The sequence below is a fragment of the Ambystoma mexicanum genome, chromosome 9 (genome assembly GCF_040938575.1).
Source record: "Ambystoma mexicanum isolate Mex_15411 chromosome 9, UKY_AmexF1_1, whole genome shotgun sequence".
NCBI lineage: Eukaryota > Metazoa > Chordata > Amphibia > Caudata > Ambystomatidae > Ambystoma > Ambystoma mexicanum.
In genome coordinates, this window is record NC_090931.1 from 1,513,875,774 (window position 1) to 1,513,900,916 (window position 25,143).

At 48.6% G+C, this 25,143-nt stretch overlaps 1 protein-coding gene across 2 annotated transcripts in view; it reads left to right on the forward strand.

The window, feature by feature from the left end:
- LOC138489383 (zinc finger protein 583-like) overlaps positions 1-25,143 on the forward strand; it is a 142,180-nt gene that overhangs the window by 67,174 nt on the left and 49,863 nt on the right. The window contains exons 2-5 of one of the 2 annotated variants that reach the window (XM_069617102.1): positions 7,206-7,326; positions 9,954-10,049; positions 13,683-13,811; positions 14,598-14,711. In XM_069617102.1, coding sequence (XP_069473203.1) covers positions 7,206-7,326; positions 9,954-10,049; positions 13,683-13,811; positions 14,598-14,711 — 460 coding nt within the window. The remainder of the gene's footprint in view (positions 1-7,205; positions 7,327-9,953; positions 10,050-13,682; positions 13,812-14,597; positions 14,712-25,143) is intronic. The other variant, XM_069617103.1, reaches the window with a different exon arrangement.

Sequence of the window (25,143 nt, forward strand, 5' to 3'; positions counted from 1 at the left end):
CTTTTCACAGTTTTACTTATTCCCAGCACTAGTCGAGATAGCACTATGCAGCGCCGCCTTCTACTCCCTTACAGAGTTAGGTTCCCGTCCTCTTTTCCCTTTTCACTTTAGTGTCCTAATGGCCATATGCAAAGAAAGAGAAAGTATTAGAAGTAAGATAGTTCAACTTATATTCCCCACTCCCTTTTTCGCGTTTCCCCTTGTCCTTCAAAAAAAAAAATAACAAAAAAAAGGTTCCCTTTTAATATCACTCGCACTTAATACTCACGTGCCCGTCTTGATCCGAGACTCTCCGGATTTCATCCGTCCAAGCAGCGGGACCTCACACTCAATGGCCCCCCCCGGCGAGCGGTACTAAGGGTTTTTTGAAACGGGACCCGTACCCTCTCGCCCTAACTGCGTGCGCACGTCTCTGCGTACCAGTTGCCGTAGGTGGGCGGCTCTGTTAAGCGGGCGCACCGTGTGTCTCCACTGCAGCCAGGGTCGTCTCGTGCCAAGGGGACAGTTTTAAAGTTAACAAAACAAATCACGTCTATGGGTCACCACTGAATGTAAGTGTCCCCAGAAACGCACCCCCCTTAGTGGAAGGCAATAATGGACACACCCCAGAAGGGGAATGAGGCCAGGACCAAGGGCGGGTGAAATCAAAAGAGCTTTATATAATTCAATATAGGGCATGCAAAGGACTCTGCAAACTCCGAGAGCGCTCTGTCTGACAATAGCAAAGACAGTCAGTTATATTACAAATACACGTCATGCATGAGGTAAACTATAGGGGCCACAGAGTCTCAGGGATTGGGTGGTGATGGCTAGGTGGTATACAATGTCTACAGTTGCTTCTCCGGGATTGGCGGACGTTGGTGCTGCGCCACGTGGGGTGGGAGGTCAGCTGTGCTCATCAGGGTGTAGCGCTGGGCTGGACATGCCTTGTAACAACGATTGATAGCTAAACTAACATTTGCCCTTTTGGCCACACATTCCCACCCATTCATCACTCTTCATGTGTCCTGTTGAGTTGCAACTCTTGGAAGCGCTGACCTTAGATCAATACATGGCCAGGAACATTGATATGCGATCTGGAGTGTCTTAATACATCAGTTTGGGAGGCACCTTAGGTTCAAGCAATTAGGTCCCATGGGTGTAGTCAGGGGCATGGGCGGGGGTGCTTGACTAACCATCCTTGGCAATTTCAGTGAGGGATGGTATTATGATCTGTTGGTACACGTGTGGGCGCCCCCCTTTCTAGGGTCATTAACTCGGGGTCGATGGAGGTACTACTGACCCGTGGGGGCATGTGACTGGTGCCTGAAAGGCGGTGGGATTTAGGACCAGGTAGCTCGTAAGTTATGGACTCAGGCTGGGGCGGCCTCTGACACGGGGGAGGGTGGCGGATGCTTGAAACGGGTCCAGCAGGGTCGGGAGGGAAGGCAGGGCTGTGCCATTTGAACACCGACTATCTCGAGAGGGCCTGGGCAGGAGGAGGGAGAAATGGCCTTCCAGCTCCGTGCGTGGCATCTTGCACGAGGCGGTTTTACTGTAGTATGGGTGAGGGGCGACTGACAACACATGGGGTTTCTAAAAGCACTCAAGTATTTGTATTTACATGGGATACTAGCTGAGGATCATACTTTTTTACATAGCATTTCACATCTACAGTTGACATACGAACATGAGGTAGTGTCAGGCAGGTGTGTATAAAGGGAGCAACACAAGTTATTGTTCACTGTTATCAGCTGTCCAGTCTTTGTATATCTCTTCATTACATGTAATATCGGTTGCACAGTTTTCTCTTTACCCATTTTCCTTTACATTAGCAGCGAACGTTAGTCAACAAGGCACATATTACATAAATGGTTTCTACACGTTGCAAGGGCTTTTGGGGTGGGTATGGTGCGAGGCGCCATGCCGTCTATAGCTGGGGGGTTTGGTACAGGGGTCAGGGCCTGCAGGGTTTGGGCTGATCTCAGTTACATCCTAGTGTTCTCGTTCATAGCTGGGGCAATGATGTACTGCGGAAGGTTAACAGCTACAGTGTTTTATTTTGTTGTTCGCTCGCGTCTGCCGACTCGTGAGAATGAGTCTTCAGCGGATCTGCCATGCAGTGGGAGGTGGGTGAAGTGTGGGCCTCTGTGAGCGCGGTCAAGTGGGGGTCACTCTGCAGCATTCAGTGTTTCTGCCTTGAGTTAGATATGCATGTTGCTAGCAAGATGGGGATGGCTTAATACAAGATGGCGTCTATTCTCTGCCACATAACGTGGTGGTGCAGCCCCACGTGTCGGCCTGCAGCCGCCCCGCCGCCTGGGCCCGGGAGGCCGGGGGCTGCTGACAAGTCATGGGTCTTAACCAGGGTGGGACATGTAGTGGGAGGGGGGTCCTATTGACCTACCCTTCCCTACAGTAGTTTGGAGTGGTAGGCTGCAGAGGAGGCAATAGCATTTGCCTGCCTGGTCATAGAAAGGTTGGAGTCTAGGTAAGGATTTTTACGGCTTGGGAGACTGTTATTTGTGTGTTGTCAATAGTGAAGGCACTATATGGGTTGTCGAGTTTCCTTAAGGTTTCAGAGGAACCAATTAGGAGTAGGTCAGTTTTGTCTCCATTTAAGCACAACCAGTTCTCTGCCAACCCAGTTTGGATGGTGGAGTAGGCGTTGCTTAGGAGTTTAGTGTCAGACTCGTAGTCACCAGATAGAGCCAGAAGGACCTGTGTGTCGTCGGCGTAGATTGTATATATGATGCCTAGTGAGTCAAGGATGTTGAAAAGTGGCCTGGTGAAAATGTTATATAGAGTGGGTGATATGCATAAGCCCGGTGGGACTCCGCACTGGATGATGTTCGGGAGCGCGCAAGCTTGGTCTGAGAAAACCCTCATGTCTCTACTTTGGAGGAATGAGAGCGATCCAGGATGTGGCTTTGTAGGGCTGGTTTGCCTGAATCTCTGATGTTGTCGATTTGGTTCTTTGCTTACAGGTTGCAATCAGCGTAGCAAAGTTAGGTTACATGGGTACATTGTAGAGCTGTTTCAGTTCCATGGCCTGGGAGAAAGCCTGACTCACGTTAGCCGAGAAGGCTATGAGCTTCAAGGAACTGTTTTTTGAGTCTAGTTCCCTGAAAATGGGGAAGATCTCCTTGGTGTCTGATTTGGCTTTGGCTATTCTGGTGTTGAAGGAGGTGGCTTTGTCTTTGATGATAGCTAGTTTGTAATCTTTAGCGATTTTGTTGAACTCTTGTTTGGCGGAGTCACAGTGATTGACTTTCCAAATGGAGAGTGCACCCCTTTTTTTGGTGCGTAGATCGAGAAGCTCAGGGGTGAACCAGGCGTTAGTGTGTTTGGTGCGTTGTTTGGCTTTCCTTGAGGTGAGTGAGGCAATGGTGTCTACTGCTTGGGTAATGATGGTGTTGAATGTTGGTGCTAGGGTTTCTTGGTCTTTAGCGAATGGAGGCCTGATGGCCGGCACTAAAAGGTGAGGTAGGAGCCTTTCTTTGGTGAGCCGACGAGTGCTCCAGGTGAGAGCTGGAGGAAGGGGTGTCTCTGGCTGGTGTGCTGTATTGGCAGTGGTGAGATCGAATAGGATGACGTGGTGGTCAGTCCGTGGAAGAGGTAAGTTGGTTTTGATAGCAGGTGGGCAGTTGTGGTGTGCTATCCAATCAAGGGTGCAACCCTTTATGTGGGTGGTGTCTGTGATAGCTTGTTGGAACCCTAGGGTTACTAACGCCTTATCGAGTGAGTTTGCTGTGGAGTCTTTGAGGTCATTTAGACCAAGGTTTAAGTCTCCTAAGAGGATAGCCTTTGTGGATGTTTTTAGATTGTCGGAGAGGAGGTGCGTCAGGGATGCCTGGAAGTCTGCTATGGATCCAGGGGGCGGCAAACCATATGGAGGCTGATGGTGCAGTTAGGGGAGGGATTCAGTTTGAGGAGTAGATAGTCACTGTTGTTTCCGATTGTCCTGTCCACCTTTTCAATAGGGATGGCTTCTTTTGCTATGAGGGCGACCCCACCCCCTTTCAGGTGAGCGATCCTGTCTGAATATGGTGTAGCCAGGAGGGATTGCTAGAGATAATGCTGGGCCTGATGCTTCATGGAGCCAGGTTTTGCTAATTACAAGGAGGTCAGGATTGTGGGTGGTGATTAGATCTTGTATGTCCAGGGCATGGGCCGGTAGAGACCGAACATTGATGAGGGCGCAGCTGAGTGGTGGGTGTTGCTACTTGCTTGAGTTGGTGGGGTGGGGATAGATGCATTTGTAGGCACATTAGTCATATTGTTAATTATGGGCGTGTGTAGGTCCTCAGACAATTCAGCAGCATGGTTCATAATGGGCGCATATAGATCAATGAGCATTTTAGCAACATAGTCAATTACGGGCGCATGTGATTTAACAGACAAATTAACATCATGGTTCATAGTAGGAGCATGCAGGTCAGTGAACATTTTGGTGACTTGTTGTGGGTACCTGTACAACATCAGACAGTTTGTCAGCATGGTTGATTGCGGATGTCAGTGATGAATTCTGCAAATTGGCCGTACAGCGCTTTGTGGGCCGTTTAGACTGGAGATGCAAGTTCTCAGAGTGACGTGTCAGTGAAACACAAGAGCTTAGGGGCAGGCTGTCGTGGTGAGTACGGGCATTGCGTGCAGCGTTCTACGCAGTGCTGGCAGAATGAAAGGTCTTTAGGTCAGCTTCTGTAGGCACGGCCATCGCTCCAGTAGTGAGGGTGTGTGCCGCCTGTATACGTGCACAAGCAGTGCCTTCGTGCTTCAATGAATTGAGAGGTAGGTTAACATGGTGTTGTGGAGCGCAGGGTGGATGGGGAGCTGAGGGGTTGGGGTAGAGAGTGAGTTAGTGAATCTGAGGCTGAACCAGAGGTTTCGGGCACGGGTGGGCATGGGAGTGGATGGCAAGAACACCGTGAAGGTGCGCATACGGAGATGGGCTAGCATGATGTGGCGTAATTTACTCAGTAAATTAGAGGATAAGGAATCCCTTTATTCTGATTTTGGTTGTTCTCTTAGAAATCTTGGTACCGGAGGTGTATTAAAAGAATGGAAAAATTATGTTAAGATATTTTATGATGATATTGACTTTAAGTGGACAAGTGACACTGCGCTACTGGTGATGGAAAATAAAGTTAAAAAGTTGGCAAGTGTTTGGGACCGTGATAATATCTCTAAATTGGGTACCATGATAAAGTATGAAACATATGTTAAACAAAGCTTCTTAGTGGATACTGCATGTAGCTATCTCACTAACCATTTTGACATTAACATAGGAAGGTTTGTGATGAGATAAAGGTTGGTTTTGTTACCAACTCTCTCAAGAGCCTGAGCCTGGTCTGAGATCCCATATGTTGTTACACAAGTATGCCCAACATTTTATTATTGCATTCAGTTTGTTGTGTATTTCTATTTTAACAAAACAATTATTTCAATAGAAGAAACTCCAAAAGTTTCCAGACCTCTTTTAAATAACCCAATTACAAAGTATGCAAAACATGGGGTATTCTGGGAGTCCCTCTAACGGCACGAACACGGCCCATTTACCTGTTATTGGGTGGATGGCCCCCGGGAGAGTCTCAGCCAAGTCTTTAGCTCACTGTCCCTTTCACAGGAGAAATGTCCCCGCATATCAGTCCTTGTCCTGCCAAAGGGCAGTCCAGCACCAACATGCTAGGCAATCCTCCTCTGAACAAGAGTACCAACAGCAACCCCAGACATGTGTTTCGGCCTAGTTGGGCCTCATAAGTGAGGTGGAACTCCATTACTCACGACCCAGTCCTCCAGTCGGGCCAATATGATGTGACCCATTATTTTAAAAATAGAGTCAGGGGGCCTCATTATGACCCTGGCTGAATGGGTTTAATGGCACCGGTAGAGCTGCTGGTGCCGTTAAACCCATTCCACCCTATTACGAGGTCCACTTGCGGGACCCGCTCTGAACGTCTGGTCAGACCAGATGTCCTTTGCGGGTCCCGCGAGGAGACCAGGGAGCCAACAATGGGCCCGTTGTTAGCTCCCTCCCCATTTCCATTGAGCCCTATGGAGGGTCAAATGGGAATGGGGATGGTCCAGGTCCGGGTTCCCTGAATGGGGAAATACCAGGCCCTCCAAAGTCGGAATGGCCTGGTATTTCCCCATTCAGGGACCACGGACCCGGACCTGAGTTTGGAGTCAGCCATGCCCTCATTGTCCGGAATCAGAGGTTGTGGTGCAGGAAAAGACGTGTACATGTATAGAATAGACTACATTTCCCAGCAGGCACAGAGAAAGTGTGTAGTTCTCTCTAACCTCACCTGTCCACAGCTGTAGGCAATTGGGAATCAGAAGGCATGCCCTTAACGGCTGTCCGCCCGTGCTCCGGTGCTGATGATTGATGTTGGAGAGCACGGGCGGTGGCAGCAGCAGCAGCAGAGCAGCGATGTAGGAGGGGGCGACGGGCACACGCTACAAGGAGAGATACGCGTGGCCATGAGCGGCAGGCTCATACCTCGGACCGCGGCGGTGAGCACTGGAGGAAATTGACGTGCATTCTTTCTTCGGGTCTGGGGCAGTCGCAGGAGGCGCCCGGACACTCAGATAAGTGTGTCTCATCGCTACATTCCAGGCTACCACTGTCCACTTGTTCATCTCCCTCTACCCCACCCCCGCACTGTAAAGTGAGGAAAAAGGGTCCATCCAGGCCTTATCTGTAACTTTATTGATCAGGGTATCCAAATTGAATTTGTAATAGGGACCCTTCAGGGCTATCTCCCAGAATATTTTAGAGTCATTGTCCTTTGCGGCTACCACCCAGGCTTCCCATGCTTCTTCCTCTCTGGCTCTTTATTGGCCAGAATGTTCTTATAATTTGATCTTGCACTTATAATTGTAGCTTTGGAGGTGCCTGTACTACCCAGCACATGTAGTAGGTTCTTCCTCGCTCTAGTGCAGTCAGAGTCGAACCAGCCCTCCCTTCTCTTTCCTCCCCGTTTCGCTTGAGCGCAGGAGAACACGTAGGCGAGCTGGGTCAGCATACTTCCAAACTACTCCAATATGCTTACTTCAAATGAATGTACATCTGTTATTATCAAAAGCGAGGATTTGGTGCATCAAAGTAGTAAAATGGCAGAGAAAAGTCTATTTTGAGTTAATAATTAAAGGGTATTGATTGTATACCATATTTCACCGAATGTAGTAAACTATCGATGCCACATTTTCTGTTCCATGTGCAGGTCACCGTCCATGAGGCTCCTGCCTGTTTCTCTGAAGAGGAGTGGAAGATTTTGAAAGAATGGCAGAAAAGGCTTTACTGGAATGTGATGAAAGAGGTTCACCAAGCTCTGCTCTCTTTGGGTAAAGTTACACACTGATCTTTAGCAAGTGGTTTTAGAGTTTGCTTTACTGGAAAGTGATGAATGAAGTTCACCAAGCTCCGCTCTCTTTGGGTAAAGTTACAAGCTGATCTTTAGCAAGTTGTTTTAGAGTTTGCTTTACTGGAAAGTGATGAATGAAGTTCACCAAGCTCCGCTCTCTTTGGGTAAAGTTACAAGCTGATCTTTAGCAAGTGGTTTTAGAGTTTGCTTTACTGGAAAGTGATGAATGAAGTTCACCAAGCTCCGCTCTCTTTGGGTAAAGTTACACGCTGATCTTTAGCAAGTGGTTTTAGAGTTTGCTTTACTGGAAAGTGATGAATGAAGTTCACCAAGCTCCGCTCTCTTTGGGTAAAGTTACACGCTGATCTTTAGCAAGTTGTTTTAGAGTTTGCTTTACTGGAAAGTGATGAATGAAGTTCACCAAGCTCCGCTCTCTTTGGGTAAAGTTACTCACTGATCTTTAGCAAGTGGTTTTAGTTTGCTTTACTGGAATGTGATGAAAGAAGTTCACCAAGCTCTGCTCACTTTGGGTAAAGTTACTCACTGATCTTTAGCAAGTGGTTCTAGAGTTTGTTATTTTAGACTATGGGAACAGGCTTTGCTGTTCTGTCTTTTGCAAATGTATCACAGGGGGAAAGATTTAAAGTTTCAAGATACTAGCCATATATAGAATGTCGCCCACCACCTCATTTCTGCACATAAACACACCACCCCATGTCTAGCTGCCAAATGCTTGTGGCGATTGCACATGTTGAGCACATTATGATTGTAAGATTGCCTCTTGCCCCTGATATAGATTACTTGCAGGGGCAACAGGAAGCTCTGCATACTAGCAGCAGTGGAGGAATGAGGAGTGAGAGCAGTAGAGAGGGAAATCTTGCTCCGCCAGAGCTGCTGAGAGCAGGCGAAAGGGAACTGTACTGGAAACAAAGTGCAACAATGTCAGTGGTGCGCTTGAGGCGAAGCCCAGAAGTGACCACCCCTAGGAGCAGGGAGAAGAAGACAAGATGCAAACTCAAAATGATTCCTACAAATCTGGTGTTCTTTAGATAGTCTGGTTGCTTCACTGTTCTGTTTATACAGGGGTTAACTTTGTAGCTTGCAGGACGAGAGTAGATCTAGGTCGAGTGATTTGGCGCTGTGTATTGGGATCCAGGCCCCAAATGCCTGCCCGTGACACTGTGATTTGACTACATAACCTTTCAGAATTAACTTTATAGGCTGCTGTGCCATACTACTTGCAGCCGTCATTACCGCTCCATGGGCTTGGAACATTCTCCCCACCTGTCTGGCCATCAGAGCGGACCAAGGTATATTAGCAGAGAATTAAAGGCCTCAGTATACATCCATGGGGCAGCCATTATTTGGTGCTAACCAGCCCTCAGATAAACAGCATACTTGTCTTTTTTGCTGTCTACAATTAGTCACATACTGCCAAGAAAAGAGAGTTCTGCTGAAGGTTCAGCTGGAATTAAGTCACAGCCAGGGCAGATACCTACAAGTGCATGTTGCACTCCATTCCATGGACACATCATCTGTGCTCAAAAGGCCTCATTACGAGTCCGGCAGTAACCGCGGCGGTAGAACCGCCTGGTTACCGCCGGACTCGTATTACCATTCCGCCTCCGTGATTCCCGGAATTACCGGGGCATTACAACCCCGGTTTTCCGGGAATCATGGAGGTGGAATGGTGTTAATCCCCATTCCCATCGAGTCCTATGGGACTCGATGGGAATGGGGACCATGGAAACACCGGCAGCATCTCGTAATGCTGCCAGTGTTTCCTCGGCCTCCTGCAAGCGGGCGGTGTTAAACCCGCCAGGTCAGACCTGGCGGGAACATCACCTCCCGCCTGCAGGAGTCGGGATCAGGCGGTCCGAAAACAACTGTGGCGGCGGGTGTACCGCCACCGTTATTTCCAGACCGCCTGAGTTATAATGAGGCCCAAACTCTTGTTGATGCCTGGCTTGCTAACGCCAGCTTAATTTCACAAAGGGAAAAAGCAGGCAGAGATGGCGCTTGGCCACTGTGGTCCATGGGATGGAAGCTGAGATTAACCCACTGAGGTGCTAAAACCATTAGAGAAGATTTGTTATATAGCCTTAAAAAATGATCCAGCTACACCTCTGGGGAAGTATAGATCTTAAGGGGCACCCTTCGAGATTATTAGTGGCTCACGCGGGCACCAGTGTTCAGAAATGGGGTGAATCATTTATTGTTGATGCTGATACCACTTTCTCCGAAGCAGATTCCACCAGATACCCCTTTGACCGGTTTCATACTTCTTTGCACCCTTGCTAGTTACATTCTGGTTCAAAGGCCTTGTTTGGAGGGCCACTAACAGCTTTTTAGTCGCTTGCTCCTCATGACGGGCCTATGCTGAGACCTCAGTCTTCTCATAAATGTTGATCCTATTCTGCCTGTTATTTCCATTACCCTTGAGGAGCTTGCCAGTTCTTTTTTTCAGTCAGACTCAGCAGACCTTTCCTTATAATAACTGCGCTTTTGTGGAGTTTAATTTCGTCATCTAACATGTTGCCAATGATTCTCTTCATTGCACAAGGGTAAGTAGAGGAATTATTAATTCATGTTTTCTTTTGTTACCAGGTCCTCTCGTTGTCACCACTGTTTTTTCATTAAAAAACCAGGAACAGCAAGACCTGTCTCCTGTGGTCATCCAGGAGGAGGTGGCGAGAATCAGTGGTATTTCTTTCTTTTATGTACTCATTATTTAAATATTTAAATTTGATGACAGTCAGTAGAGGGAGCAATGAGCTAGGGTGCTGTTATCAATTTGACTAAGAGGAGAAGGAAGGTGGCCATATTCTGGACACATTGCATTCGGGCAATTAATTAACCCTAGAGAATGAGGTAAGTGCTTCTCTCCTTAACGGGCACCTTATCTGGGAAGAAGAAGAGGTGGAAGAATTTCTTGAGGGTGTGAAGGAGGACAAAGCAAGTACCGACAGCAGCACCATTGACTTGGGGCACAAGACATAGGTTAGAGTGGAGGAGTATAGCAACGCGTTAGGGGAGTTTCAACAACAAAAGGGCCAGATAGAGGGCCGTAGGTAGGAGAAGACTTTGGTAAACAAAACCTCAGTTTTGTCATCCTTGTGTTTGAGCCACTTATCTTGCATCTAGTCATGCACAGCTGACATGCAACAAAAGGGAACTGTTTTCCTGGAGTCAGGGATCTTGTCCTGCTTAAGAAGGATTTGCAGGTCTTCAGTGTAACAATAGAAAGTGAAACTGAGAGTCCAAAGGGTGAACGCAGATGTTAAAGAGGAGAAGAAAAAGAGGGAGAGGAGCTCTGCAGAACTCCACAGGTCAGGCCTTGATTAGAAATGTGGAGGTCAGCACTCATAAAACTGACAGGGAGGAAAAGTAACCCTGTAGAAAAAGCCTTGGATCCCTGAGGATCAGAGTCTAATAATGAGAATGGCATTGTCAACAGTAGCAAACACTGCTGAGAGGTGGAGCAGAATGAGGGCACTGGCATTGTTATCATCTAAGATGAGATGCATGTCATGAAAGGCCGAGCCAGCTTGGTTGCCATCAAGGGGTAACCAGGATTGAAGTCGAAACGTCTTTCTTTAGTACCTTGGCTAGGAAGGGGAGATTAGGGATTGGTGCACCGTTTTTAGGGATTGAAAGCTTGAGGCAGGGCTGTTTAAGGAAGGGAGTGAAATGGGCCGAGGAATTCAGCAGACTGCGTATGCATGGTGGGTAAATTAGTGCATGCATTTGGAAGATTAGTGGGGGACCAGGATCGAGGGAAGACCCAGAACTGAAGAGAGATCTTCACAAATCAAGGTGAACAGAGGAGATGGGGAGGATGTATGTGAGGGGAGTTCCGGGAGTACCTGGAGGGGGGGGTTAGAGAGGTTGCATATACTAGAGGTCAAATAGGCTTTTCTATTTGTTTGATCTATTGTGTATTGGCACTAAAGTGGGCTATGCAATGTAGATTAGCTGAGAGGCTTTAAGGATTGCGCCAGGAGCATTGCAGGGCTCGAAGCAGTTGCTTGGACCGGTGGACATTATGCTTCTTGAATTCTCACCAAAACTAATGCAATTCTAAAGCAACACTTACACTCTCATTTGATAAACACATTATATAATATATGATATGATATTTTATATATATCGCGCTCATACACATAAGGTTTGGGCTGGCCTTATTTGTTCTCTTTGGTGCTTGCCGTGATCCCTGGAAAAGACAATGTTGGGTTGTGCATTGACTATTGGGATCGCATGGTTCCCTGATGTTGATGTGACCAAGAACTGTGCCATGTGATCTCACCTATCAGTGCAGACGTTTCAAAGGACCGTTGCATACAAGGTATGAATGACAACCTAAAACATTTGGAAGAACCCAGTCTGAAATGATAAAGAATTAATCTATACAGCAACAAGTTTTGGGTTACCCCAACACACTGTGACATTTAGAATCACAATGTATTTAAATTCCCTGAGATCAAACTTGTTTCAATAATAGCCTTGTACATTGCGAGGGATCTGGTTGGTATTAAATGTTATTTTGGATTGGTTTGCAATCTTTACTTTTTGAAACACAGAGCAGTTATCTTGTCTTCTACATGATTTTTCTCCATTAATGCTGGCATTTATTTGAGGAAAACAGAAGACCGGTATTTTCCTTTCATTGACCATCTTGGTGAGGAAGTCTGAGAAAGAAGCGGCACCCTGGACTTGGGTGACTGACACATGCATCTCAGCACATAAAATAAATGAATAGGGACTTTCCGCATCCTTTTCTCAGCAAGTCAAGTTGGATCCCTTGGAATACTCTGTTCTTCTTGCACAGTCTCTTTCCATCAGTTTAGAAACCATCCTTTTTTGTGGTGTGCCTTGTGTTGGACAGTTGATGTGCTTGTCTTGCTAGAAATGATTCTGGGTTTGTTTCAAGATGTGCATTCATTGATCTCACCTCAGCTTGGCACAGGCAATTGTGTCTTTTTGCATGTAATGTGCTGGTGACAGCTGGTGATCGTGTCTTACCATTTTTCAGAACCTCCTGGATTCTGGGTTTCCTGGAGTTTGACATCAGGCAATTTCATTGTATTATGTTACAGAACCTCTTGGATTCTTGATTTCCTTGGGTGCTATGAGGCACCAGAAGGTGTCTCAACCGCTGGTCCCAGTGGATCTCTCTCTCAGGTGGCCAGGGCACCGACTTCGTCTTTGCATCCAGACCCTGGGGATGGACCAGTGCGGGGGGTTCACCTGGGTGAGGAGTCTTAGGGGAGTGGGAATGGGACACCGGATGGCGAGAAGCAGTATCCCTCCCCCTGGAACACCTTTACCCCATCCTACCAGGTAAGATTTGTGGGAACTTTACCCCCCTCCCTTTCCCTTCACAAACACTTCCACACGGACTGCCTGCTCTAGGAGAAAACACTCACACCCGAGCAGTGTACCTGACATGTCCCGCTACTATGGTCAGGCAAAGTCAGGCAATTACTGACAATCATACCTGACATCCATTAAACTTCCCCACATGGATAAAAGGCTGAACAGGAGAGCACTCTCAGAGCGAGGCAAAGCACATGAAAGAATAGCAGTTTTTAGTCTGCATCTGCACGAGAAGAGATAGATGGCAAACCAAGAAGGGTTTGCAAGGAGGGAAATACCCTTGACCTTTTCGGCAAGAAACTGTCACTTGCAAGAAACCTTCAAGTCAGAAAGCATAAAACCAGGAAATCCAACTGAAGAATCCTACATTGTGTGTCAGAGATACCGGAGGCCCTCCCACGTAACCAACTAAGGCGGGGGGAGCAGCAGCCACTGTGGTATCGTCCTTGGCTCCAAGAACATGACGCGATCACTGGCAGATAGTCATCACTTGCAGATATTGAATGTATGTCTTTACTTCGCCATACATTCACTTTGTCACCTTGACTTCTCCATATCTTTTGTTCTCCTGTCTTTCACTTCCCCTAGCATTTACTTTGTCATTACAGGGGGAGACCCCCTGCAGGCCCTTGTTTTATACCACGCATGCTTCCCTCTATCCTTACCCTATAGGTTTAAAATAATCACATCCATTGCCACCTTGACAACGTCAAGATGCAGTCCATGTAAAAGCAAGAAGTAAGATGTGGTTGACGAAGTAAATGTCTGGCGAAGTCAATGTAGACGAGGTAAGTTTAGACAAGGTTTTCTGCGAGAAGTAAAGCAGGGATACTGCAGATATTCAGTCAGGATAGCAAACTTTCTAACATCTGGGTAAAGTAGGACAAGGGACCAAAAGCAACATGCATCTGAAGTCTTGGCCGTAGAGTGGAAATCATGGATATTTACTTTATACAACAGGTGTCACGATTACTGATCCCGAACAGTCATTCATCGTGAAGAGAGAAGGAAATGTGCCTCTGAGCCACTTTAAGGAAAAAGAAGGAAGAGGGAGCAAGAACGACTATTTCGGCTCTGGTGAATGCAAAGGTATGCTATCTGTGCTGCTCACATCTAAAATACAAAACAAACCCTCCGTTTCCTGCCACTGCCACTCTCCACTTGAACACTTTTGAAATCAAGACGCTCCATAGAAGAAATATCACACATCAGCAAGGCTATGATAATATGACCCTCAGAGTTCCTCAAAGAAAGTACATACTTGATTAACTTACTCTTTTGTGATGTTTAACTTCATAGACAAATCTACTACATGGCTTAGGTGTAGCCTCTTGTTTCAATGAATAATGTTTTTGTTAGCTGCAACATTGTCACAGCGTGGTTATAGAAGGAACTACTGTGATTTTATAAATTGTCTTTCAAGGCCACACATTTCCTGTGTTCACATATGACCAGGGACTCTGCCCATGATGCCGTCTGTCAAGGAGCAGTGCGATATTGGAAGCCAATGTGCAATATCATGAATGTTATGATGACCTACAAGAAACAGAGGAACCAAACATGCACACACGCTGGAGCTGTCAGGGCTGTTTGTGGGAACGCCAGCGTTCCATTCATGTATGAGTGATTCAGATCCTGTGATAAAATGAAGGGCTAAACCTGGCACTTGAACACGTAGAATGTTTGTGAAATCACTAAGATGAAAATATGGTATTACCTGAAGTATTGCCAGGTAAGGATTGTATTGCTTTACAGTGCATTTTATCATTGGTTAATAGGTTAATTAGTTAATTCATTAGTCAAATGTTTTAGTTTTTGATGGGTCTTATGCACCGGATATTGTGTAACTTGCTCTTCTTTGTTTCTTTGATGAAGACCCAGCTTCAGTTTTTGTTTCTCACCTTGCAGAGGAAGTAGGAGGAAGGGATCTGGGCCCACAGTTGGCTGAGTTGCACAGGCCTCTCGAAGCTTCCAGTTCCTGGATTGAAAGTAAGTTGTATCTGCTCCTGAATGAAGGCAGTGCAGGCCTTGCTGAGGTTAATACCTTTCCTCCCTATGGTACGGGTGCTCCTGCTTTCTTGCATGTCTTGGGTTGGACAGATGGTGGTCTATCTTCTTACATTGTATGAGCGTTCCTGGTTGGTTCCTAGTCATGGGTTGCACAGCGTCTGGTCTCTTTCCTTACCATGGTATGGAGGCTCCTGGTTTGTTGAATGTCTTGTTGATCTCTATTCTCACCATGGTACTAACATTCCTGGTTTGTTGAATGTCTTTTTGATATCTATTCTCACCATGGTACGGGCACACCTGGTTTGTTGAATGTCTTGTTGATCTCCCTTCCTACCATGGTACTGACATTCCTGGTTTGTTGAATGTCTTGTCGATCTCTCTTTTCAATGTGGTACGGCCGCTCCTGGTTTGGTGAATGGCTTGTTGATCTGATCTCTCTTCTCACCATGGCACAGATAATCCTGGGTTATTGCATGTCTTGGGGTAGACAGTTGGTAGTCTCTCTTCTCACCACAGGATTGGCACTCCTGTTTTGTTACGTGTCAAGGATTGGACAGTTGGTAGTCTTTCTCCCCATGGTGCGGTCACCCTTTGTTTGTGGCATGTCTTTGGTTGGAAAGTTGGTGGTCTCTCTTCCCATCATGGCACCAGTGCTGCGCGTTTGGTGCATGTCGTGGATCGAGCAGTTGGTCTCTCCCGCCATGTTGCAGGCACCCCTTGCTTGTTGCATGTCATGGATTGGACAGTTGGTGGTCTATTTGCTTACCTTGGTACGGGTGCTTATGGTTTGTTTCATGTCTTGTTGGTCTCTCTTCTCCCTATGTCGGGCATTCCTGGTTTGTTGAAGGCTTTGGGTTGAACAGTTAGTAGTCTCTTTTTTTGGTTGTGTGTGATATTTCACAATATCACATATTGCACCCCCCACCCCCTTGGAAGGCTACCCCGTCCACACCCTCTCCCGCAGGTTTTCCTGTAAATCAGGAGGGTATAACCACCCTGAGTCCTCCTTTTCCTCACTCGCCACCCCCTTCAAAGCCCAACACACAGTTACTTACCAAACACACACACACTAAACATACTTACCTCACTCAATGCACCTTTCCTTTCCCTTCCCACACTTGGCAGCCCTTGCAGCAGGGGCATGGCAGTTTGATTTAGAAAACCCGCTCTGTGAAGTCAGAGCGATCTTTCTATACTGATCTTTTGTTATGATTTCACTTGATAGCCTATTTTTTGCTTCTTGCTGATGTCCCCATTTTTTCATGTTTTGGGTGGTACAGTTAGTACTGATCTATACTGATCTTTTGTTATGATTTCACTTGATAGCCTATTTTTTGCTTCTTGCTGATGTCCCCATTTTTTCATGTTTTGGGTGGTACAGTTAGTTCTATGGCACTTGATGCTAGTATGACCTTGTAGCGACGCAGAATGCCTTAGTGTGCAGGGCTGACCGGTTATGGGTTTCCAGTAGACTGTAGTCTGTTCATCACACACATAGCTGTGCATATAATACATTTCAGAGTTTCATTAAAAAGGTGATTAGATAACATGATTTTGATGAGCGCTCACCTTTTCTAATACCTGCATGACAGCATATCAATGCTGCAGATTACAGTGTGCATGGTTGCAGAGTGGTGTGCAGTGTGTTCTAAGTGCTATATAAATCATTTCAAGCACATACCCTGATCCAGCCATTCTTACGATGTTGTGTTTTATACTTTGCACAGTTTGTGATCTCTTGGTTTTTTGTGTTTTCCGCTTGGATGTAATGTGATGCACACATTAATGGGATCAACAGACACCTCTAAACCAATTTGCAGTTCTCTTGTTTATTTTTATTACTTTCACAAGAAGGATTAGGCTTAACAGAGCCAACTGTGATGGGGTTAGGAAGGATAAGAGGTGGGGGGGTGGGAAGGGTCTTTGTTGGTGGAATAGTGGGAGAGGCTGATGCAAATCTCTAGTGTTGGTGCATGCAGGTCGGAAGTACCCAGGTCCTCTGTGCCAGTTGGAGATTTGGCAGGGAACCCTAGGAATATGGCATCTGTAAGGGAGAGGCCAGGATAAAAGGCCATGGGGGTAAAGGGTGCTCAGGACAATGTTGCCTTCTAATATGAGGGAGTGTAATAGGACTAGCGGGAGAATCTTTAGCTGTACATCTTTCGTGTTCCGGTGGCATTGGATGTGCCTATGATAGAAGTATGTGGGGGATGTTTGAGTGCGATGTAAGGTGAAAGGATGACGTGTGGAAAAAAACAGAGCCCACACAACACATTTGGAAGTGCACCTAGAGACATAGGCAAGTTCGGCGGTGTGGCCAAACACAGAGTTACCACTGCATTACCGCACCGCCGAACTATGGGTTTTGAGGCAAGGTGGAGGAAAAACCTCCAGCAAAATGTTGGAGGTAATTCCTCTGCCTTACCACCAAAAACTGGCCAAATTGGCAGAAGTACTGCTGGTGGTAGTTTTGCCGAAATCCTCATGGAGTCCTATGGACTCCTATTAATGGAGACTAATACTGCCTACCACCACTTGTAATCCAGCGGTAATTCCGCCAGACCAAGTGGCTGTAATGGTAATTCCGTTTGGTTGTATTTTAGCGTATTTACTGCCAAAATACAACCAAACTTCTAGTGAGGCCTGTAGTCAGTTTATTACATTGCAATGCAATAAAATAGGCTGCAGCACGTTCCATTCCAAACTAAAAACAGTAAACGCCCCAAGGAACAAAGAAATCCACTTTCCCCGCCGCCCACCTCCACACCGCCCCCAACCCTCTGATAGGCCAACTGCACCTTCAGTGTTTGGCCTGGTTAGAGAGGCCACGTTTCAGTGCCCATTTGCATCCAGCCAGCCCAGGGGAGCGTGATTGCTGTGAGGACCTTCCATGGCATCGTTTGTGCATTATTTAAAAAAGTTCTGAGCCCCCCGCCAGGCCCGTGCGCATTGCAGCTTCCCCGACCCCCAGTCTAGCCTCCCCCCTAGTATAACAATATAACAATTCGAGCCAGTGCACTGAAAGTTTGCTGAATTGCACCCCACCCCATAAGACTGCCACATATTGCGCTCAAAGATTACTAGAAAGTTTCTTAGATGGATTCACGAACAATAGCTTGGGTCGCCTCTAGATAGAAATGCAATTGTAAACATGTCCCACACCTAGATGGAATTTGTGAATGTCAATAGGTCACAAACTTAGATGGAATCATGACCATTAGCATGCATTGCATCTAAATAGAATTATGCATGTTAGCATGTTCCAGCACGTCCCACACCGTGATAGAAATGTGAATGTTAACATGTGCCACACTTAGAGATGACACTGTGAATATTAACCTAAGTCGCATCTAGTTAGAATGAAATTGTTAGCATGTTCCACACTTAGATTGGATTGTGAATTATAGCATGTGCCACATTTAGATGAAATAATAAGCATTAGCCAGAGTCGCACCTTGTTATAAATGTGAATGGTAGCATGTGCCACACCCAGTTAGAATTGTGAATGGTAGCATGGCCCACACTTAGCTGGAATTGTGAATGGTAGCATGTGCACAATTAGATAAAATCATGAGCACTAGCCCGAGTCACTTCTTGATATAAATGTGAATCTTAGCATGTCCCAAACCTAGATAGAATTGTGAACAGTAGCATTTCCCACTCCTAGATGGAAACATGAATGGTAGCCTGTGCCTGACTTAAACACAATTGTGAATGGTAGCATGTGCCACACGGATAGAATTGTGATTATTAGCATATGCCACACTTAGAGGGAATTGTGAATGTTATCATGTGCCACACCCAGACTTTATCATGAACATTAGCTGGCGTTGCATCTAGATGTAATTGTAAACACTAACCAGCGTCGCATCTAGATAGGCTTAAAATGTCAGCAAGTGCCACACTTAGATACAATTGTGAATGTTAGTATCTGCCCAATCAACCAATCCACTAACAGTTTCACCCCTCTGCATATACCTCTCAAACTCTAACCAAACACAACCACAAGTCTATAACGCAATCTGCACAAACTTCACTACACTGCAACAACTAAACAAACCACACATAGACTCGCACAACAGCACACGACGACTACCGATCAGAAAACACCTCAAGCCCAGCCAATGGAATTCTGGGTTGAGGCCGCCAAAAGCACATCACTGCTCTCTTGCACTTTTCTAGCTTATTCCCACTGACTCACCCCCCCCTTTTTCAGAGCCGCCAGAGCACCAGGGGACCACTCCGGTGGTGATAGTGCACGGTACAAATATCCTTTAACATTAACATCCTTAAATAGTATAGTGTCTATAGCTACATCAAAAAAACACAATCGGAAGGCCACCAGGGCGCGCAGGCAAGATGGCCGCCTGAGCCGACAGCTCCGCACCCAGCCCCGGGAAATTTGCGGAGTTTAGCAGGAAGAAGGAGCCCATCTCTCACAAGCTTCTCAAAAAAGGCTGTGTGAACCCCTGCCCACTCAGGGAGTCCAAACCAGGAGTTTCTATGACACCCACGGGCTGAGTTCGGCCGCCCGAGGTCTCTGCGGCCCCTGAGCAACACGCAGGCGGTGCGCGCCAAGGCCGCAGCAGAGCGCAGGAGCGGGAAAACACTGCGGCCGCCTGCGGGGGGGTGTATCCACTTGGAGCGAGGAGAAGACGGAGGTGGGGGACCCCGGAGGTTCTGCCGCGCCCTGGGCCCTCTGGCACCCCAGTGTGAGGAGGCGGAGTGGGGCCGGCGCGAGGCCGCGCTCGACATTGAACGAAGACGCATGAGGAGCTAAACGCGTACCGCATCGCCCCGACACTCCACCCACCCACGGGGTTGAACAGGCCCACCTAACCGCGCATCAGAGCTTCCAAGCCCGGGCCGTCGCGGGAGCACGCCCACACTACATCCGGCTGGGGGACACTGGAGAAGGCACATTCCAGGTGAGCGGCCTTCGGGCCAGGACTTCTTGAATTGGCCGCTTTCTGTCATGATGCCTACCCCCAGGCATCCGGACCAAGCCCATCAGCCCCGGGAGCAGGCTTCTAGACATTTATTAAAACTTCAGCAGCCCCGGCTAGGGGCTATCTGGGTTCATTCCTGGCACCTAGGGCGCCAGGCTCATAGTCATTACTTACCTCAGGCAGACCATGCTGCAAATGACTCCAATCCAACATGAAGCCTGAAAGGGACTATTTTTCTACAGGGACTATTTTTTACTCGGGTGTGGTTCTAGGGACTTCTTACCTGGGACTACTTTTGAGGCTATTTAAACCACGCCCGAACGGCAACACACGCTTCGCGTTATTCTGCATCCAGCAGCATAACACTCACCTTGCCTGCAGCCTGCATCCAGTCTTCTGCCACGCCCGCCTCGAATCAGGAGCTCCTGAAACAAAGAGGAAAGAAAGGGACAAGGTTAGAAAACAAACTTGTTTCTATTCCACACCTGATTCTGGTTCCATCTTGTCTCCGGACCTATAAAGAACATCATTTCTGCATGCGCCGCACCTCCAGCTGCAGAGCCGCGCCATACTCGCCAGTCTTCACAACATCCTTCGGGTCGGCGCTGCCTCCATCATTTCTTTGCCAAACTTCGGCACCTAGGAGACAAAAGAAAACCACAAGGTGAGCCGAGGGAACCAATAAATATAATTCTTACCATCAAAGACTTACCTGATTTACCACCGGAGGCATCCTTTTGTGACTCTCCATATTTTCACGTGCCGCATCTGTAAAGAGAGAGAAAACAACACGTTTTCCTCGTGCAACATTTACCGGACAGCGCCGGGTAATACAGACTCTTACCTGAGCGCCACCAGCTGCCACAAGAGCATCTTTTCACGAGCCAGCTGCAAGACAAGAAAGGAAGGGGGGAACAAGAGTGAACATCGGACATATTGAACTCTATGAACTTAATACTTACTTGTCCTCACCAGGAACCTCCGAGTCAATACTCTCCGGAACTCTCCCGAGCCTTCAAACTAGTGAAGTAACTGGAATCGACGCGCCACTGCAAATCCATGCAGGATGGAGAGCTCCTCTTTCAAGAATATAAGGTGAGATTGCTGTGAGGGCATTTCGGAGGTGATTAGTTGGGGAGGACTGTGGGGGGTGCCATCACTTGAATCCACAAGTGGCTAAATCCATCCCTCCACTTGCAGGAGAATATTTCTACGGGTTAAGCAGACAAGATTAGGAGGGCAGATCCAGTCAGTCATCGCTGCACTACGCATCACGTGGGTGGAGACCGCAGCTGTCCGGGTCCGACCGATGCCCCTGTGGGAGCCAGGTGAGCGTAACACTTTCCCACTGGCGCAGAAACCCTTGAGTTATTCGGCTGGCACAACCATAGACAGTCACTCCGAGTACGCCTCCCCCACCGTGGTTGGCCCCGGACTCTCCCAGTATCTCTCCCCATACACGAGTCCTACCGTGGCCGTGGGCCCTGTGGCGGTCAGTTGCCACACTCTGCCACAACCAACATCCCATGAGTTGGAAGGAGGCCCTTTCCAAGTACCAGTTTGCGGCCGGAGGGGACAAAATGGCCGCCGGGTCTCCATCAGTGCAGGCTCCCGACCTGGGAGCCATCCAAAATAACATCCAGATGACCTTGGAGGAGATACGTGGGATTCGAACCGACATGGGTGCTAAATTGGCCGACCTTACCACTAAAGTCACCACCCTGGAAGACCGCGTGGAGGGAGTCGAGAACAACCAGCTCTCCACGGCGATCCTGGAGATGCAAATGGAGGCCAGGCTCTAGGAGGTACATCGAAGGGAGGAGGAATTACGGTTCGAGGTGGATGACATGGAGAACAGGGAAAGGAGGAACAACTTGCGTATTTTTGACCTTGTGGAGTCCGAAGAGGAGAGCCCGCAGGCACTGGAAGGCAAGGTTCACAATATCATAAGAGTCGTCATGGGGGCGGAGGCCGACATCGAGATTAAATTTGACAGGGTGCATCGAGCCGGCAGAGGTGGTAGAGGCCCGAGGTCAGTGCTGGCCCGACTGGATTACTATAAGGACAAAGCCAGGATCCTGGAGAAGGCGAGGAACTTCGGTGATATCCAATACGGAGACTCAAAGGTGGCAATCTACCAGGACCTCTCGGCCCTCACCCTTGCAATGAGAAAGAAATGCGGAGCCCTTACCGATGGTTACAGGGTAAGGGGGTCAGATATCGCTGGGGCCACCCCTTCTACCTGGCATTCGAGTGGTCGGAGGAAAGACACCACCTGGTGACGGAGGAGGACATTCTGCGTGCCACTGGCGACCTGGTGGGAGATCGTGCCGTTCATCCGGCGGATCTGGGGGTGAGGCCTGGAACCCACTGCGGGGCCCCGACAGACTGGGACAACCCAGTGGCAAGACCAAGGGGGCGCCCAAGTTCCAAAAAAACCAGGCACTCATCATCGGCCTCTGGGGACCACCTGAAGTGACTGTAACACCACTTTGCCATCTGAGCATGAGATTTCCCAGTGACCATGACCGCTGGGGGCTATGTCGCTGGCTCTCCAGGGCTGGGGCCTGCGGGCCACATGGAGGAGCGCCACGCCGGTGCCGAGCTAGGCCCGTGGGGAGTTCTGGTTCTGGCCACTGTTTTTCTTTCCATAATGTTTGTTATTTGGTTCGATGGACCTGCGCGTCGGGTCCGCGCCTGGGGACACGGGGGGAGGCGGGGGACCTCAAGAGCAAGGTTACGCTCACAAGTTTGGTTTAAAGGTTCACACACGTTCATTCTGATTTAAAGAGAATGGGTTATCCACATGTTTACACTATCTGGGGCTGGGGTAGAGTCCTTGGTGGTTCGTTGACCGTCCCTGAAGGTGATCGGGTGACATGGATGAACGTCTCAAGACGAGGGGGAAGGGGGAGAACGACCATCATCAAGGTCGAAATGGTAATACTTAGAGGGGTTCACGGGGGGGGGTGGGGGGGGTGGGTGGGGTTACTAGCCAGGCCGAACAGGAATCTTACATTTTACAGCAGGTCACACGCAAGCATTATACTGCGGTGAAGTTAGAGATGGTCTACCTAGACGACAATGGTTGAAGGCAAGATAGGCACACTCAATGTCAAGGGCCTCAATTCACAAAACAAGAGGTCTCTGACCAGTAATATGTTCTGCAAACAGCAGCTAATGGTGCTGTTCCTCCAAGAAACCCATTACAGACAGGGGAAGGAATCACCCATCAGGGGGAAGGAAATCTGTGCCAACTTCTGGGCCTCCCACAGAAGCTCGAAGAAGGAAGGTGTGGGAATTCTCTTGAGCAAAACACTCCACCTTACTAATACAGAAACCAAGAGAGGCTTTGGGGAGAGGTTCCTGGGGATTAAGGGTACTTACGAAGGGGAACGCATAACCCTAGCCACCCTCTACGCTCCCAACTGAGGCCAGATAGGTCTCCTAACCCAGATCCTAGGGGTAATGGATGAATGTGCTGAAGGGGCCATGATACTGGAGGGTGACTTCAATCTCATAATAGTTCCCGGGCTGGACTGGTGGACTGCAAGGTCAACCTAACCGAAAGGGATAACTAAAGATAACCTAACGTTCCAGACCCTGCTGAGGGAACACTACTGGGAGGACGTCTGGCGAGTGGCACACCCGCAGCCCAGGGGATACACATTCTTCTCCCCCCCACACCACACCTACACCAGAATTGATTTCCTTTTGACTTCTAAAGAGGGGAGTGGGGTAGCTACAGCCCCAAGAGTTAAGCCGATAACGTGGTCCGACCATGAGCTTCTTGTGGCAGACTGGTCGCTCCCCCTGTCCCCCAGGTCAGCCCGGTGGAGGTGTAATGACACGCTCCTGAGGGACCCGGTCTTCAGGGAATTCCTGAGAGGCGAAATGGAGGCGTATTTCAAGACAAACAACAATGGGGAGACGGATATGGTGACAGTGTGGGAGGCGGCAAAGGCCACCTTTCATGGTCTCCTTATAGCCGAGGGTTCTAGGCGTAAGCGGGAAAGAGGGCTCATTGAGGCCAAGATACAGGCGGAACTCAAGAGCCTGCGGGGTAGGCTTACCCAAGAGGGGCTGACAAGGAGTCCCTCCTATTGGAAATGCGTGAGAGACGCCAAGCTCTGCACACGGTCCTCATAGGGGAGGTGGTCAAGAAATTGAGATACACGCGACAAAGGTACTACGAAAAGGGGGATAGGGTGGGGACCCTACTGGCACGTAGAGCTAGGGGTTGTAGACTGGAGAGGCGGGTTGGATCTATTAAAGATGGGGAGGGTATGGCCCTCAATAAAAAGGCAAAGATAGTGGGCTCCTTTGCAACCTTTTATAGGGACCTGTACACAAAACAAGAGGGGGAATCGCCGGAGGAGATCCGGGCCTATCTGGAGGAACACCGGCTACCCCGCTTAACGGAGGCCGAGCTGCAGGGCTTGGATGGTGACATAGCGGTGGAGGAGGTGGAGGCAGCTATCAAGAGACTTAAAGCAGGGAAGGCCCCCGGGGGAGATGGGTATACGGCTGATTACTACAAACAATTCCAGCCCATGCTGACGGAACCGTTGGCCAAATTGTTCAACCAAATCCGCAACAAAGAGACGATCCCCCCCCACATTCCTACAGGCCTTCATCTCGGTAATCCCCAAGCCAGGAAAAGACCCCACAGAATGCGGCTCCTATAGACCCATCTCCCTCTTAAACCTCGATGCCAAAATATTTGCCAGGATCCTGGCCACTCGCCTGGAGAAATGCTTGCCCCGCCTGGTTCACCCAGATCAGACGGGCTTCATATTAAATAGACAAGCCTCGGACAACATGCGCAAAACCCTCCATCTGCTGCACTCAAGTGAGACCCGGGACGAGGGGGTGCTCCTGCTATCCCTGGACGCAGAAAAGGCCTTCGACCGGGTGAGTTGGACCTTCATGGGGGAGGTCCTCTCGGCAATAGAGATGGGCCAGAGGTGGTTGGGATGGATGGCGGTACTATATTCCGCCCCCACGGCCAGGGTGGCCGCCAATGGGATGGAATCGGAAGCCTTTCCCCTAGAGCGAGGAACGAGACAGAGTTGTCCACTATCCCCCCTGATATACGCCCTTGTCATGGAACCCTGGGCGATCTCGGTGCGTAACAACGAGGCTATCACTGGAGTACAGATGGGCAGCTCCCACTGTAAGATCATCCTGTTAGCTGATGACGCTCTCCTCTATGTCACTAAACCGACACGGACGATCCCTCATGTGTTGCGGGCACTGGAGCGCTATGGGAGCCTCTCTGGGTACAAGGTCAATCTGGGCAAATCGGTGGCTTTTATGGGGGGTCGATTACTGGACACCGAGAGGGAGTATGTGGAGGGTCTTCCCTTCCAATTGCAGAGAGAGGGGTTTTGGCACTTGGGAATTCAAATCACACCTGACCCAAAGGACCTCTTCCTGAACAATTTCACCCCTTTGTGGAC